General features: G+C 41.6%; 1 protein-coding gene across 8 annotated transcripts in view; it reads right to left on the minus strand.

The window, feature by feature from the left end:
- Positions 1-16,333, minus strand: part of Arih2 (ariadne RBR E3 ubiquitin protein ligase 2) — a 49,853-nt gene that overhangs the window by 13,579 nt on the left and 19,941 nt on the right. For 7 of the 8 annotated variants that reach the window (XR_003844633.1, XM_021205975.2, XM_029543089.1 and 4 more), the window contains exons 4-6: positions 4,103-4,170; positions 1,189-1,252; positions 503-653 (exon numbers count right to left, since the gene is read on the minus strand). Coding sequence is in view for 7 of the 8 variants with exons in the window: in XM_021205975.2 (XP_021061634.1) it covers positions 503-653; positions 1,189-1,252; positions 4,103-4,170 (283 nt within the window). In the remaining variant the exon portion in view is untranslated. Of the gene's footprint in view, positions 1-502; positions 654-1,188; positions 1,253-4,102; positions 4,171-11,005; positions 11,052-16,333 lie in introns of all 8 variants that reach the window. The other variant, XM_029543092.1, reaches the window with a different exon arrangement.

Here is a 16,333-nt window from a genome sequence, read left to right on the forward strand (position 1 = left end):
TGGCCTCGAACTCAGAAATCTGCCTGCCTCTGCTTCCCGAGTGCTGGGATTAAAGGCATGCGCCATCACTGCCCGGCCATACAAATATTTCTAAAACCTTTAATTTTCTCATTTTATTGGAGACTACTGAAAACTGTTTTACTATTTAGACTGACTATAAAAATCTGTTAATCTTAGAAGAAATATTTACTTAAGTATATGAAAATACAGACTGAAAGACAAATATTTTAAGGCTGGAGAGATGGCTTAGCAGTTAAAAGCACCTGTTGCTCTAACAGAGGACCTGGGTTCCATTCCCAGAATCCACATGATGATCACTATCACCTATAACTTTAGTCCCAAGGATTTCATGCCCTCCTCTGCAGGCACTAAGCACACACATGGTACACAGAGCTACACGCAGACAAAATACTTCATACATTATATACATAAAATCAAATAAATAAATATGTTTTTCAGAAGACTTTTTTTTGAGAGTCATTTAATTTCAGTGCAGACTCACCTACACCAACACCATCTTTGACAAGCACTGAGCAATGCTGCTCCCAACAGCTTCGGCAAAACTGATGTTGGCAGGCCAGAGAGAGCAGGTTTTCCTTCCGCACAAATTGCATACACACTGCACAGTGGTGAGGGGGATGGGCTGTGGGGACCTAGGAGGAGATGGAGAACAAACACCATATAAAGTTCTGAAAGGCTGAACTGTAAAGGTTCTCACAGTCAACACTACAGTTTGTCAACAGCAGTGGTTTTCCCATATAAACATGCCCAAATCACAAAACAGATTAGCTTCTAGGGTTCTGTTTTTGTAAAAGACCAGGGCTAGGTTCCCAGCACCCACACGGCAGCCTGCACCCATCTGTAATCACAGCTCCGGGGGATCCAATACTCTCTGCTGGCCTCCATACATACTAGGCATGCATGTAGTACACAAGCAAACTTGTAGGCAAAACATTTATGACTTTAATCCCAGCACTCAGGAAGCAAAGGTAGGAAGATCCGAGTTTCAGGCAAAGCCTTGTCTATATAACAAGACATTATTAAGTAAAAGAGAAAAATTGGGGGTGGGGGAGAATTAGGTTCAAAATAAGGATCTTGGGTAGTCTATATAGCACCAAGCAAAGCTTGGTGAGTCACAGAGAAAGTCATGGACACTCAAAGACAGCTCACTCTAGCAGAGACACTCACATGTTTGGATGGATTAGGTTGAACTTGAGCCTCAACAAGCAGCTGAGCAGAATTAGACCTGAACCTAGAAACAAAAGGCAGAAACAGAATCACATCTGAAGACTTTTAACTCTCAATAACACAACAGGCCAGCAGGTGCTGTGGTTACATCAAAGGGTCTTTTACATTGTCAGCATAATGGTTCATGTCTATAATCTTGGCACTCAGCAAATCTGAGGCCAACCTATTCTACATATTATGTTTCAGGTTATCTCAGATGGTTTCTTTATTGAACCAAATTTCATTTTATCTTAATACAAACATTCTTTTCTTTTCTTTGGGAGATGGGCAGGGGCAAGAGGTTGGAGACAGGTTTTACTTTGTAGCCCTGGCTGTCCTGGAACTTTCACAGACCTAGCTGTCTCTACCTTTCATCTCTCTCTCTCTCTCTCTCTCTCTCTCTCCTCTCTCCCCCACCCCTCTCTTACTGTTATATGTAAGTTCACTGTAGCTGTCTTCAGACACTCCAGAAGAGGGCATCAGATCTCATTACGGATGGTTGTGAGCCACCATGTGGTTGCTGGGATTTGAACTCAGGACCTTTGGAAGAGCAGTCAGTGCTATTTACCACTGAGCCATCTCACCAGCCCTGTCTCTACCTTTCAAGTACTGAGACTAAAGGGGTGTGCCACAATGCTCAGTTGTTCTGTTTGGTTTTTAATATTTATCTTATGTGTATTAATTTTTTGCTTGCATGTATGTATATGCATAATCTGCACGCCTGGTGCCAAGCAGGCCAGAAGAGGACACTGGAGCCTCTGAAACTAGAGTTATATATAGTCAGCTGTAGCTGCCATGTGGTGCTAGGAATTGAACCTGGGTCCTCAGCAAGAGCAGTAAGAACTCCTAACCACTGAACCACCAGCCCTCAAAACTTTTCTGAGAGAGAAAAGATAAATAGCTGGTGAGAGAATATAAAATGCAACCACATTAAATAGAAAGCCAAAGAATGCGTACAGTGTAATTTTGTTTATAAAGTTGCAAAATCATAAAATAGAAGATACATAATTTTTTTAATTATTATTTTCTTTATTTACATTTCAAATGCTAGATACATAATTTTTAAAAAAGATTTATTTTATGTGAGTACACTACACTGTTGATCTTTTCAGACTCCAGAAAATCCCATTACAGATGGTTGTGAGCCACTGTGTGGTTGCTGGGAATTGAACTCAGGACCTTTGGGAGAGCAGTCAGTGTTCTTGACCACTGGGCCATCCCTCCAGCTCCCCAGAAGATACATAATTTAAGAATAAAATAAGAGTATAAAAAGTATGGGGTGCCGGGCGTGGTGGAGCACATCTTTAATCCTAGCACTCAGAAGGTAGAAGCAGGCGGATTTCTGAGTTAGAGGCCAGCCTGGTCTACAAAGTGAGTTCCAGGACAGCCAGGGCTATACAAAGAAACCCTGTCTCGAAAAACCAAAAAACCAAAAAAGTATGGGGTAAGGAAAGAGCTCAGTTAGCAGAGCAGTTTCTTCATGCACAAGGTCTGATGCCCTGCACTACATGAACCTTGGTGGCACATGCACGTACTTTCAGTACTCAAAAGAAAGAGATAGGAGGACCTACCGTGCCCAATTTGAAGCTATTCTTGGCTTCTGTCATTCTTAATTGTTAAAAACTTGAGAAGTCACTGCTGCTGGTAAAGCCCAGAGGAGCTGCCATATTTCCTATAGTTTACATAGTAGCATCACATCCCCAAAGAATTATCCACTCCAGCCAAGCCTCATGGCATAGATCTGTATTCCCAGCTACTTCAGGCATAGCAGCAGGCAAATCACAAGTTAAAGGCCAGTCTGGACTACAGAGACACTCAGGGCACGTAGACAATTAAGCAAAAATCAGATTTACAAATAAAGGGTAAATTGGGGCTAGGGATATAGCTCGGTGGGAAAGCACTTAGTCTACCACAAGTGTTATAGGCATGCACACCCAACATTTCCCAGATTTCTGGGGGTAGGTGTTACGGGGACTGGGCTATTACACACAGACACAGGAGATTCAATGTAAATCTACTGCCAAACAACCGAGGTTTAAAAAAAAAATGTATGAAGACACCTATATAGTAGCAAAATACTATTCCAGCATTAAAACTGAAATAGAAGAGTATGCTGAACAGATGAGAATATGCTCAAAGAAAAGGATATAAAATATGTTCAAGTGTTTCAGTAATTGTGTGTGCGTTAAGAACACATGCCACAAAGCCAGGAACAATCATAGTGGGTTGGGCAGACACTGAAGGATGCTATGGACTCATCTTTCCACTGAACATCTTGCCTATGTCCAGGATACATGCTGGATAGTTCTTATGTTAATTTTTTTGTTTCCATGTTAATTTAACAAAAGCCAGAAGTCACCTGAGAGGGAGAACCTTGACTGAGAAAATGCTTCCTTAAGATCAGGTTATAGGCCTGATGTGGTAATATAATTTTTTGATCCCAGGGCTTAGAGGTAGAGACAGGCACATCTCCTTGAGTTCAAGGCCAGCCTGGTCTACACAGCAAATTCAATGACAGCCATAGCTATATAATGGTTGTCTGGGAAAAAAAAAAAAAAAAAAAAAAAAAGGAATCTTGGAGGCTGGAGAGATGACTGCTCTTCCAGAGGTCCTTAGTTCAATTCCCAGCAACCACACAGATATAATGGGATCTGATGTCACATAAAATACATCTTAAAAACAAAACAAAAACCCCAAATGACGAGGCTGTAGGCCAAGCCTGGAGGGAACTTTCTCAATCAGTGACTGATGGGGGTGCGGGGCAGCCCATTGTGGGTGATGATACCCTACAAAAAAACAGGCTGAGTAAAATCACAGTGGATGGGCAGAAAAGGATACTAAGGGCAATTTCATCTCTTTCCCCTGAAGAGCTTACCTGTCCAGAATTTCTGAGACTTGCCAGTGGAAATTAACTAATATAAGTTTTGCAACTGAATGAGATACCTGTAAGAAACAACAACAAAAACCAACAAATTTTAACTGTAGTCCCTCAGTGTTTTATCGTTTGAGAAATGAATACTTTCACCACTATGCTAGGTTCACATTCTTTAGTTGTATGCTTTTGTCTTTTAAGTTAAATTTCTTATATTATAGTTACTTTATACATCTCTTGTTCATCTTTGTTTTCATTAATGTTTTCAACTAAACATTAGAAACTCTCACTGGGAACTAAAGTAAAACCAACTTTTCTATAGTCATTAAAAATGTGATATCCAACATAAGCAAGAGAGCTTCCCAACTGGGTTCCCAAATGTGACAAAGTTCTCGAATGCTGCTCTACAAGGCCACACCCACAGAGTGCTTCTAGTGAGGACTAGCAACACATCTCCTGGCATCTGATTTATATTCTGTGAACAACAAAATAAATTTAAGGTCAGATGTGGTAGCATATAATTTTAATTTCAGCAGGCAAACCTCTTCTGAGTTCAAGACCAATTCTAAAAAGTAAGCTTCAGGCCTGCCAGGGGTACAGTGAGCCATCTGCATGCATAAAGCCAAATGCCTTTAATTTCAGGAGATAGGGGCAGGTAGTGTCAGGCCAGCCAGAGATACAGTGAGACCCTATCTCAAATAAGTAACTATTAAAGCCAGTTGTTGTTTTTCAAGACAAAGTTTCTCTAGACTTGGTTGTCCTGAAACTTGCTCTGTAGACCAGGTTGGCCTCAAACTCAGAGACTGCCTGCATCTGCCTCCTGAAGGTTGAGATTAAAGGATCTTCCACCACACTTATCTGCAGAGGCAGGCGGATTTCTGAGTTNGAGGCCAGCCTGGTCTACAGAGTGAGTTCCAGGACAGCCAGGGCTACACAGAGAAACCCTGTCTCAAAAAACAAAACAAACAAACAAACAAAAAAACCAAATCAAAAGACTTCCAGCTCCTCCCCCAGTGTGGTGTCTGCCTGGATGCCACAATGCTTACCACCATGTTTCCTGCAATTATGAAAATGAAACCTCTGAAATTGTAAGCCAGCCCCATTAAATGTTTTCCTTAATTATAGTTTCCTTTGTCATTGTTTCTCTTCACATCAAAAGAAACCCTAAGAACATGAAAATCAGCCTCAGTTAAACAGGTGAGTTTTCACCTGAATCAACTAGTGTTCATACCACTGCTGTTTAATACTCCAAACCTTTTAAGAGTCACTTCCCAGGAGCCAGAGGTCTCTCAACTGTCAGAGCACTTGTTCTGACAGAGGCCCTGGGTTCTATTTCTATCACCCATATGGTGGCATACAAGCATCTGTAATCCTAGTTCCAGGGGATTTGACACTCTCTTCTGACCTCTTAGGGGAACCAGCACACACATCATGCATATACATACACACAGGCAAAAACATGCACACACATTCAAAAAAAAAATCTTTAAAAAAAGAAAATACACTTAGTACATGTACAGCTCCCAAGAGCCAGTAGGACATGCACACTCTATCTTCAGCTCAGCCCCGAGAACCTCTTGCCAGGCGTAGCTCCATACAGTTTGTATCCCTAGCAGCCAGCAGGCAGACAATGATGGGCATGCTGGGCAAACCTGCTCTACATAGTCTAGGACAGCTGGGGTGACATAATGAGACCATGTCTCTACATAGTCTAGGATAGCTGGGGTGACATAATGAGACCATGTCTTAAAAGGAAAAATAAGTAAAGAAAATGAGAAAAACACACACACACACACACATGTGCACCTGTACCTCACATTCACTAGGTAGCCATGTCTAGCCTGAACTCCTGACTCTCTAGCATCTACTTCCTGAGTGCTGGGTTATAGGTTATGTGCCACCCTACTCAGCATTAAAACTACATTTGTGTATGTATGTAGTTTTTTTTTTTTCATGGAAGTTCTTACTATGTAACCCGGCTGGCCTTGAACCTGAGTTAAGGCAGGCTCTACCTGTCTCTGCTAGGATAAAGGCCTGTGCTATGGTGCTCTGTTTTTGCTGTCGTGGTATTGTCTTGTTGAGAGTGGCCAGGAACTCAAAGCTTTGGCTTTCCTCTGTCTCCAAAGTGTTGCTTTGCTGCTCTGGTACAAAGGCTCATGCAGTCAGGCAGGCTGGTCTAATTCCCAGTAGCTGGGGTTGAGCTGAGGAGCCCTGGTTCTCCAGCTTTTACCTCCTAAGTGCTAGGATTCCAAGCATGCTCTACCACGCCTGATTTCTATCAACCCTAAACTAGGAATTTATTTAACAGTTACTATGTATCCAATAACTGTGTAGGAATGAGAGGAAAAGTCAGTTACTATTGAATAATAATTATCCTTAAATTAAAACAGAGAAATAAAAACATCATCCAATCAGGGAATAAAAGCACAGTACCTGATTTGGTATTACACTCATTATTATGGAAGTGGCAGGGTAGCACTCCCATTTAATTTAACATTATGCTACAGGCCCAAGACAACACAATAATGCAAGAGAAAGAAATGGAGATGGAGATGAGAAAAGAAGAAAACATTCTATGTATTCCCACATACAATAATTAAGCAGAAAATAATTAGGGAATCTAAAACAGTACTAGAAACACCTAGTGATGCAGAGAAACTAGAGCTGTTATATAATGCAAAGCAGAACAGCCACCTAGGGACAGTTTGGCTTGCGCTCTTGCCCTCCCTTCCTCCCTCCTTCCTTCCCATCTTTTCTCCCTCCCTCTCTACCCTGACCCCTGCTGCCTTCACTCCAAGATACAGTTTCTGTGTTGTCCTGACACTTGCTCTGTAGACCAGGCTGGTCTTGAACTCAAGAGATTTACCTGCTTCTGCCTTCAAAGTGCTGAGGCTAAAGGTGTGGGCCACCACACCTGGCTAGTTTGGTAATTTCTTAAAATATTAAACTTATATTTACCATATAGCCCAGCAATCCTGCCCCTAAGTATCTACATCTACACAAGAAAAAAATGGAGGCAGAGGCAGGTGAATTTCTGAGTTCGAGGCCAGCCTGGTCTACAGAGTGAGTTCCAGGACAGCCAGGGCTACACAGAGAAACCCTGTCTCGAAAAAAAAAAAAAAAAAAAGAAAGGAAAAAAATGAAAGCAATGTCCACATCAAATCCAGGGCATGGATAACTAATAGCAACATAGTTTATAACACCCACAATTCAGAAACAGCCTAACTGTCCATAGAACAGACACAAGCAAAATGTGTATCTATACTATGGAAATAGTTATTTGGAAGTAAAGACAACCCATTAATTGCATATAATACAGATGAACCTTAAAAGCATCACAAGATGGGGCTGGAGAGATTGCTCAATGGTTAAGAGCACCAATTGCTCTTCCAGAGGTTCTGAGTTCAATTCCCTGCAACCATATGGGTGGCTCTCAAACATCTGTAATGGGGATCCGACACGTTCTTCTGGTGTGTCTGAAGACAGCTACAGTGTATTTATAGACATAAAATAAATATTTAGCCGGGCGTGGTGGTGCATACCTTTAATCCCAGCACTTGGAAGGCAGAGGCAGGTGAATTTCTGAGTTCGAGGCCAGCCTGAATTACAAAGTGAGTTCCAGGACAGCCAGGGCTACACAGAGAAACCCCATCTCAAACAAACAAACAAACAAACAAACAAACAAACGAATGAATATTTTTATAAAAATCATGAGAAAGAATCAGGCAATAAAAGGCTGTTGTATGATTCGATTTGTATAACATATCTAAAAGGCAAAATTGTAACAGAGAACAGTAGTTGCTTGGGGCTAAATGCGGGGATTAATTAAAGACACAAGGGTGATGGATGTTTTAAAGCTGGGTTTATGGCAAGGTATGGTGGTACATGCCTTGACCCCAGTACTGGGGCAGAGGCAGGCAGATCTTTGCATACACAGTGAAACCTGGTCTCAAGAAACAAAAGAAAAGCTGGGCGTGGTGGCACATGCCTTTAATCTCAGCACTCAGGAAGGCAGAAACAGGTGGGTCTCTGTGAGTTCAAGACCAAGCCTAAGAAGTTCCACTGGATGTTTTGCTGTCAACTTGCCATATCCTCAAAGTCACTCGATGTCCACAAGGAATGTCTTTCAGGTTAGTTTGCTCAGTGGCCTGTCTGTGATCTATCATATTTGTGCCTAAACCACACTCAGTGTGAACATACACATATTATACCAAAACCAGGCCATTTGACTTGGAGCTAGGAAAAAACTGTGACTGCAAAGGCAGGGAAGGGGAAGCAAGCCAATACTGGCACTTCCCTGGAGAGGGACAAGTAGGTAGCTGAGCAGTGTGCAGTGGGTAAGGCGCTTGGCAAGCAAGTATGACCACCAGAGTTTGGATCCCCAGCACCTGTAAGTGTGGAACGGGCTTGGCAGTTTGCCTGCACTTGCAGCATGCTCAAGAGGCCCAAACACGGGATCCCCAGAGCACACTGATCAGCAAACTCTGGACTCCACAGAAGGCACAGTCACGGGGAGAGTTCTGGGACCTCCAGTCTCCACAGTAATGCGCACACACACTACAACCCATGTCTGCCTGTACACACTGTAAACATGCAGGCACACAAACACACCGCAAACAAGAAAAAAGGGGGTGGGGTAGGCACACCCTCAATTTTCATTGTGGCTTGAAGAGTATTTCATAGAATAAAAATGGGGTTAGAGCAGAAATCAAGTATAGTCCATCTTTCTGCCCTTCTCCCCCTTTCCCCTGAGCCCTCAATACCTATAACAAGATGGGCCAGATGCTGATGGGAACCTTTCCTTCCAACATGAAGGACACTTCTTGATGTCATTTACCCTACATAATATTCTGCACTGCCTATAAGCCTCAATCCAATACAGCATCTCCAGATCTTCATTTCAAAAAACATTTACTTTACACGTGTCAAAATGACTGTTTCTGATCATCAGCACTTTCCAAAGGTGACAGACAAACATCTAACAATGTCCTTTATAGTCTGTGTTTGTAAAGGAAACTGAAAAGTTACCTCTCTACCACAGACTTTCAAACATGTTCAGCAATTACCACTTGGTGACACTGTGTCACAGAGAGACCTGCAGAAGTAGATAGCAGTATAGGAGTCAAGTTTTCCTTTCTGGTTTTAAAGACTTAGTGACTGTGCCACTCAATTTTATTAATACTTCAAAAGCAAGGGTGCTGGACGAAGAGCAGAGACCAAAGGGAAATTCAGGATTTAGGTATGTATTGTTAAGATTTTCCTTACTGAGATGTAATGACATCTATACAAATACTTTAGTTGCTATTATCAATCAGCAAGTGGTTCCAAACAAGGCTAACAGCACAAAAGCCCATAGCTTCACCACTTCATAAGCTTTTCTAGAACAGAAGTTTTCAACTTTCCTAATGCTGTGATCCTTTAATACAGTTCTGCATGCTATGGTGATACCTAACCATAAAATTATTTTCATTGCTATTTCACAACTGTAATTTTGCTACAGTTATGAATCATAATGAAAATTATTTTTGGAGATAGAGGTTTGCTAAACCTTTCACGACCCACAGGTTAAGAACTGCTGTTCTAGAGACACATTCCCTCATTAGCTAAGAATTTTAGAGATAATCAAAATGAAGTCAAACAGCCAACTCAGGATGGAAACTATCTTGGTAACTATAGTGGTTTGAATAAGAATGACCCCCATAACCTCAGAGTTGAATAATACTCTGTCCCCAGGAAGTAGCACAATTTGAAAGGACTAGGAGACGTGGCCTTGTCACTGAGGGTGGGCCCCGAGTTTTCAAACAGCCCATTCCAAGCAGAGTCTCTCTTCCAACGAAGATACAGCTCTCAGCTAATTCTCCAGCCCCGTGTCTGCCCGCGTGCCAACATGTTTCCTGCCACGATGAAAACCTTCTAAACTTCTGAAACTCTAAGTCCCAGTTAAATGTTGTCTTTTGTAAGAGGTGCCATGATCATGAGGTCTCTTCAAAGCAACAGAACAGTGACCACAACAGTATCATTTGTCTGATAGATAAGGCAGATTCAATAGCAATTTGGTTCTGGACATACAAACAACTCTGTGATGCACTGACCTATTCTAGTTTTCAATTTTATTCACTGTGTCTTTTCACCACTAGGTTCTTTGTGTGTGGGGTTGGGGGGACTTAATACAGGGTTTCTCTGTGTGGCCCTGGCTGTCCTAGAACTCACTCTGTAGACCAGGCTGGTCTCAAACTTACAGTCAGAGACCTGACTCCTGAGTGCTGGGACCACTAGGTTCTCAAAAAGAGAGAATACATTAGTAAAATTATTTTCAACCACAAGTTCCAAGTTCACCTCAAGGCTGTTAGTAAATAACACCACAAATTTCTCTCCCAGTTTCCCACCAAATTGCAACCTCCTCACAAATTCAAGCAAGCCATTATTAAAATTTTAATTACTTCAGTAAACATTTGCATCTCTTGCCTACAGAGAACTAAAAATACCAAGGAAGATAAATCATATTCCTTAAGGAAACGAAAAGCACAATCGACATTTAGGACCTCTCTTGTTAAGAGCCAAGTGTTTATCTTTGGAACAATTTCCTAAAGGAATTTCTGAAAATTACAAATATTACCTGACATCCTAGAACACTTGGATAGAATGTTTAGTGTTCAAAGCATTAATGTATAGAACACACTAGTTGTATGCAGGAATCAAGGCACACACTGAGTAATGTCTACTCCAGATAACACCTCAAGAAAATCCATGACCATGATCATCTGCTTCTTCCTTTCAGTACCTACAGTTGTTCAAACTGTCTATCCTCAAAAACAAGTAGTTAACAAAACTTGCAATTAAAAAACTCCCCCAGAAAAGATAAAGCCAGCAGCCCACCATAACTGTCACAGCCCTTCCCACACTTACCAGTGCCATAGGGAGGATGCAGCCGATGGCAGTGAGCATCAACGGCCTGAAAAAATACAGGTGGTAGTTTCAATTTTTATTTAGAATTCTTACTTGCCAACTGCCTGAAATCTTTTAAGGCTACACCAGTAGGTCTTCATGCCTTATCCAGTTAAACCACTCTGTGGTCCAATAATATTTGTTAACAAAATAATAGTCACTCACTAAACAGACCAGATGAAGAAAAGGTGAGCCAGCTCCTAGGCCCGGAGTAGAAAAGGAAAACTAAAAAAAGATCAAGATGAATGATGTGGCTCTCATGCGAGCAGAAAAGTAGGGAGATGAGGAAATAAAGGGTAAGAGAAGAAGCAAGGCTAATGCAGAGACAGAGGAATTGGGCGGAATCAGCAAAGTGGTGACAGTCAGTGGTGATAGAGGTGTCGCACTGACTGAGGGTGAGCCAGGACTTGAGTTCCCCTATACTTCACACCTACAGAGTCTCAGCCTCTGAAAGGTCAGCTCTTAGGCTGGTAACTCTGCTCCTATTCACTTTTCTTTACAAAGCCAGAGAGAGGGGGAACCTTTAAGTAATTGGAGCACCCACATAAAACATGCTTTCAAAATCTGGAAACACACACAAATTTGAAGATTGCTAATTGGTTTAACCTAACTCATTCCTGACAACTGTGGTCTCTGTTCATATATATATAAAACAAAAACAAAAACCCAATCTACAAAACCCCAAAGATTTCACTCAAAAAAGATTATGAAAAATATAAGAAAAAAGAGTAAAGTTACTATTCCTTTACCATGAGATTTTTGCTTGTTTATTTAGACAGGGTCTCATGTAGCCCAGGCTGGCCTCTCGCTCTATAGCCAAGGATGACCTTTGAACTCCTGATCCTGCTGCCTCTGGCTCCCAAGTGACGAGATTACAGGCGTGTATCACCATTCCTAGCTTCTGTGATCCTGGGGATCAAACTGAGGTGTGTGTGCGTGTATTTTTTAAAAATTATGAACAATCCATAACATTTACATAAGCGAGGAAAATAATGAAACTTATTTATTCATTACTCGATTCTAACATCAACTTGTGACCAACTGTGTCTCCAGATGTATTTTTAAGGGTGCATTCAATGGAAAAGTTCCTGGGCAGCACTTAGTACAAGAGGCACACTATCTCCTTCTAATGTTCGAAAAGATTTCTGAGGAATGGCACACACAATAGCTGCCATTTCAGCAAATTAAGGTCATGTCCAGTAAAAAGAATTTAGATGAGTGTCAGATCACAGTAGGACTAAAAACGTTGAGCCTGTTCTTATAACCACAACCCATTTTATCTAAAAATGATTTCAATGTTTATTAGCCTCTATTAACAAGGTAGCATACCTAATACTAACTAGACACCATCTCCAGAGAAAGGCTAACCCAAAGGTTATTCTAATGAGAGTCACAAATTCCAACAACCTGTACCGAGGATAGACTGCCTTAGCAATCCCCTTTGCTAGTCTCAAATCACAGAACCCTTTTCTGTTACAGTTAACTTCATAAACAGGAAGAAACTGACTGGAAGCTCTTTAAGTAATGCCCCCTTTTCCACCATGTCTTAGCACCCACAGCAAGAGCCAGCACTAGCCATATGCCATTCCCACCCACCAGTGTGTGGTTAACTCCCCAGTAACTGTAAACTCAGAGCCGACTGAATGCAAGGTGGCTCCAGGGCCTTCCTAGTACTGGTTTTCAACTTGACATAAAAACTAGAGTTATCTGAAAGTAGGGAATCTTAGTCAAGAAAATGGCTCCATAAGATCTGGCTGTAAGGCATTTTCTTAATTAGTGACTGATAAGGAAAGGCCTAGCCCATTGTGGGTGGGGCCACCCCTGGGCTGGTGGACCTGAGTTCCATAAGAAAGCAGGCTGAGCAAGCCATGAAGAGCAAACCAGTAAGCAGCAGCCCTCCATGGCCTCCAGGTTCCTGCCCTGTTTCAGTTCCTGTCCTGGCTTCTTTTGATGATGAACAAAGCTATAAGCATAAACCAAATAAACCCTTTCCTCTTCTACTTGCTTATTGGTCATGGTGTTCATCACAGCAATAGTAATCCTATTTAAGAGAGATGGAGAACTGAGAACCTCAGAGTTTTGGAAAGGCAAAAGTCAATGAGGACAATAAGTCACAATGGTTGGAGTCAAGAAAAGCCACTTAAAATTTTCAACACAGTAGGTTACTCAGAAGTATTTACAGTGGATTTACCACTGCAGCAGAAATATGGAAAAGAATATGATCAAAATATATAGTGTATGAAAAATTTTTGAATAGAACATGAAGCAGAAATAGGAAGACTTATTTAAGCCCTCTTTCTCACTATTTAAAAAAAAAGAAGGGGACAATTAAAGCAAAGTCCTCTAAATTTTGTTAAGGGAGAACCCAAACTACTTCCATCCCCTTCCCTTTTAGCACCTGTTTAAACATTGAAACAACTGCAAGGGGCTAAAAATGTAGCTCAGAGCCGGGCGTGGTGGCGCACGCCTTTAATCCCAGCACTCGGGAGGCAGAGGCAGGCGGATTTCTGAGTTCAAGGCCAGGGCTACACAGAGAAACCCTGTCTCGAAAAACCTAAAAAAAAAAAAAAAATGTAGCTCAGTTGCTAGAGTGCTTGCTTAGTGTGCTAGAAACCTTGTGTTCCATTTTCAGGTTGGGAAGGTAGCACACAGGCCTGTTCTAGTTCTCAGGAACTAGAAGCAGAAGAAGAAATTCACCAATACCCTTGTTTGAGTGTAGCCTGTGGTTATAAGCTGTTCTGCCTAAAACAAACAAAAGCCACAAAAGTCATTCAGGAAGTGTCTATGGGAAACCTCTTACTTATGCAATCACTACCAACCTGAATCTGCCCGCTTTTATTACTTCTTTCCCTCCCTTCAAATGCTGGTCAAAACTTAAGGAGGATACTTTGAGCTTCCTTATTCGGTCTCTAAAGCCCCACCCACTCTGCCATGTGACTCATCTGAGGTGTCTTAACTCTAAAGTAGCATGGCTTTCTCTACCAGGTATCTATCACAAGAACAGTCTCTAGACCACACAATATTCTTCTCTTCTGAAACCTTAGCTACAGGTAATTGTTAGCTGTCCAATGAGGACACTGAAAACTGAACTAGGTAAGGCTCTGAAATTAGGTGTTCTGAACGAACCATACCAGCGGGTTCTTAACTGCTGAACTGTTTTTCCAGGCCCCAATTTCAAAATGTTTGAAACACAGTTATTATGACTATAGGTATCATTTATCATCTTTCTTGTTACTATTAAAAAGGGCATAAAAACTTACTTGTATCATAACAAAGTATAGGAAGTTACATTTAGACATCAAAAAAAAAAAAAAATTTACAAAAGGAGCCAGCAAGATGGTTCAGTGGCTGAAGGGTGCTTTCTCCCTGAATTTAATCCCCAGGCCTCACAAAACAGAAGGAAAGATGTCATTGTTTGTCCTCTGACCTAAACACCCATGTCATGTATGTACACACAAACAAGCACTAAGAAACGATTACAGGAAGTCTAACCAACTTATAAGCATAATTGTGCAGTTCACAGCAAACTCCCACATTGACTACAAAATCAGTTCATTCCAAATGCTGACAACACCATATTTAGCTTTCAATGCATGCAAGTACTCCTGTCTCACTTCAGTAACTTGAATCATCGACTGTAACAGAAAGGACTGAGCCTCCCCCTCCTGAAGATTCTAATCAATTATAGCTGGATGAAGTTTTAAGTTCCTATTGTCCAAACTAATTCTAGCATGTATGGCTGGAACCCATAGTCTGTTACATCATCTCTGCTTACCATCCAACTGGCTTTATGGAAAACAAACCTTTGACAAGTATATTTTCTGTTTACAAATAGGAACAAACAAAAGTACAACTTCTAGCATTTAGCATTCTCATTTCTTTCTTTTTTTTTTAATGTTTTATTTATTTATTTATTACATGTAAGTACACTGTAGCTGTTTTCAGACACTCCAGAAGAGGGAGTCAGATCTCGTTACAGATGGCTGTGAGCCACCATGTGGTTGCTGAACTCAGGACCTTTGGAGGAGCAGTCGGGTGCTCTTATCCACTGAGCCATCTCACCAGCCCATTTCTTTCTTTTTTTTAACAGGGTTTTTCTACCTAGTCCTCGATGTACTGAGCTCACTATGTGGACCATGCTGGCCTCAATCACAGAGAGCTGCCTCCCTCTGCCTTCCTAGTGCTGAGTGGGATTAAAGACATGTACCACCACACCAGGCTCAAGTTTTCAATTTATGCACTTATCAACCCCAGTCTTAGAACATAAAATAGCCAACCAAGCCTATTTATTTATTTTTAGGTCAAAACTAGATTAGCATCTCAAGTTTGCTTTAACGTCTCACTATGTAACTTTGGCTGTCCTGGGAGTCAGAGATCCAACAGCTCTGCTTCTGGAGTCTTGAGATTAAAGGCATTTTTATTAGCAATCTAAGTATAAAGAAAAACTGGATCTCACTGCTGGACTCATCTCATACCCAGCAGTGCTTTAATCCCAGCACTTGGAGGGCGGAGGCAGGCAGATCTCTGAGCTCAAGGTGAGCCAGGGCTGGCTACACTGAGAAACTGTCTCAAAAACAAAACAAAACGAAACAAAACAAAACAAAACTAGATCTCAGTGCTTTAGAGATGGCTTTAGTGGTTAACAACACTGGCTATTCTTCCAGAGGACCTAAGTTCAATTCCTAGCACCCACATGGAAGCTCAAAGTAAAGTAGAAACAGTGTGGGGAGGGAGAAGACGGGACACAGGGAAGGGACAGGGGAAGATGGCTCACATGAACTCAGATCCTCAGCACCCTTTGAAGGACAGGAATAGGGGCACATTATTTGTAACCCCAGTGCTGGAGGACAGAGTGGTTAAGAGACAGACAAGCAGGTCCTGATTGCTTGCTCACCAGTCCAGTGGTAACAGAGCTCAAAAACTAAAGTGAATTTGGGAGACACTGCAGGCAGTTTAAGGCCATGATCTACAGAGTGAATTCTAGGTCAGCTAGGACTAGCTACATAATGACTCTGCGAGATTGTTTATGTCAACTTGACCCAAGCTAAAGCCACCTGAAAGGAGGAAACCTCAATTAAGAAAATGTCTCCCGGGGCTGGTGAGATGGCTCAGTGGGTAAGAGCACCTGACTGCTCTTCTGAAGGTCCAGAGTTCAAATCCCAGCAACCACATGGCGGCTCACAACCATCTGTAACAAGATCTGACGCCCTCTTCTGTAGTGTCTGAAGACAGCTACAGTGTACTTACATATAATAAATAAATCTTTAAAAAAAAAAAAAAGTCTCCCGC

The sequence above is a fragment of the Mus pahari genome, chromosome 10 (genome assembly GCF_900095145.1).
Source record: "Mus pahari chromosome 10, PAHARI_EIJ_v1.1, whole genome shotgun sequence".
Lineage (NCBI taxonomy): Eukaryota > Metazoa > Chordata > Mammalia > Rodentia > Muridae > Mus > Mus pahari.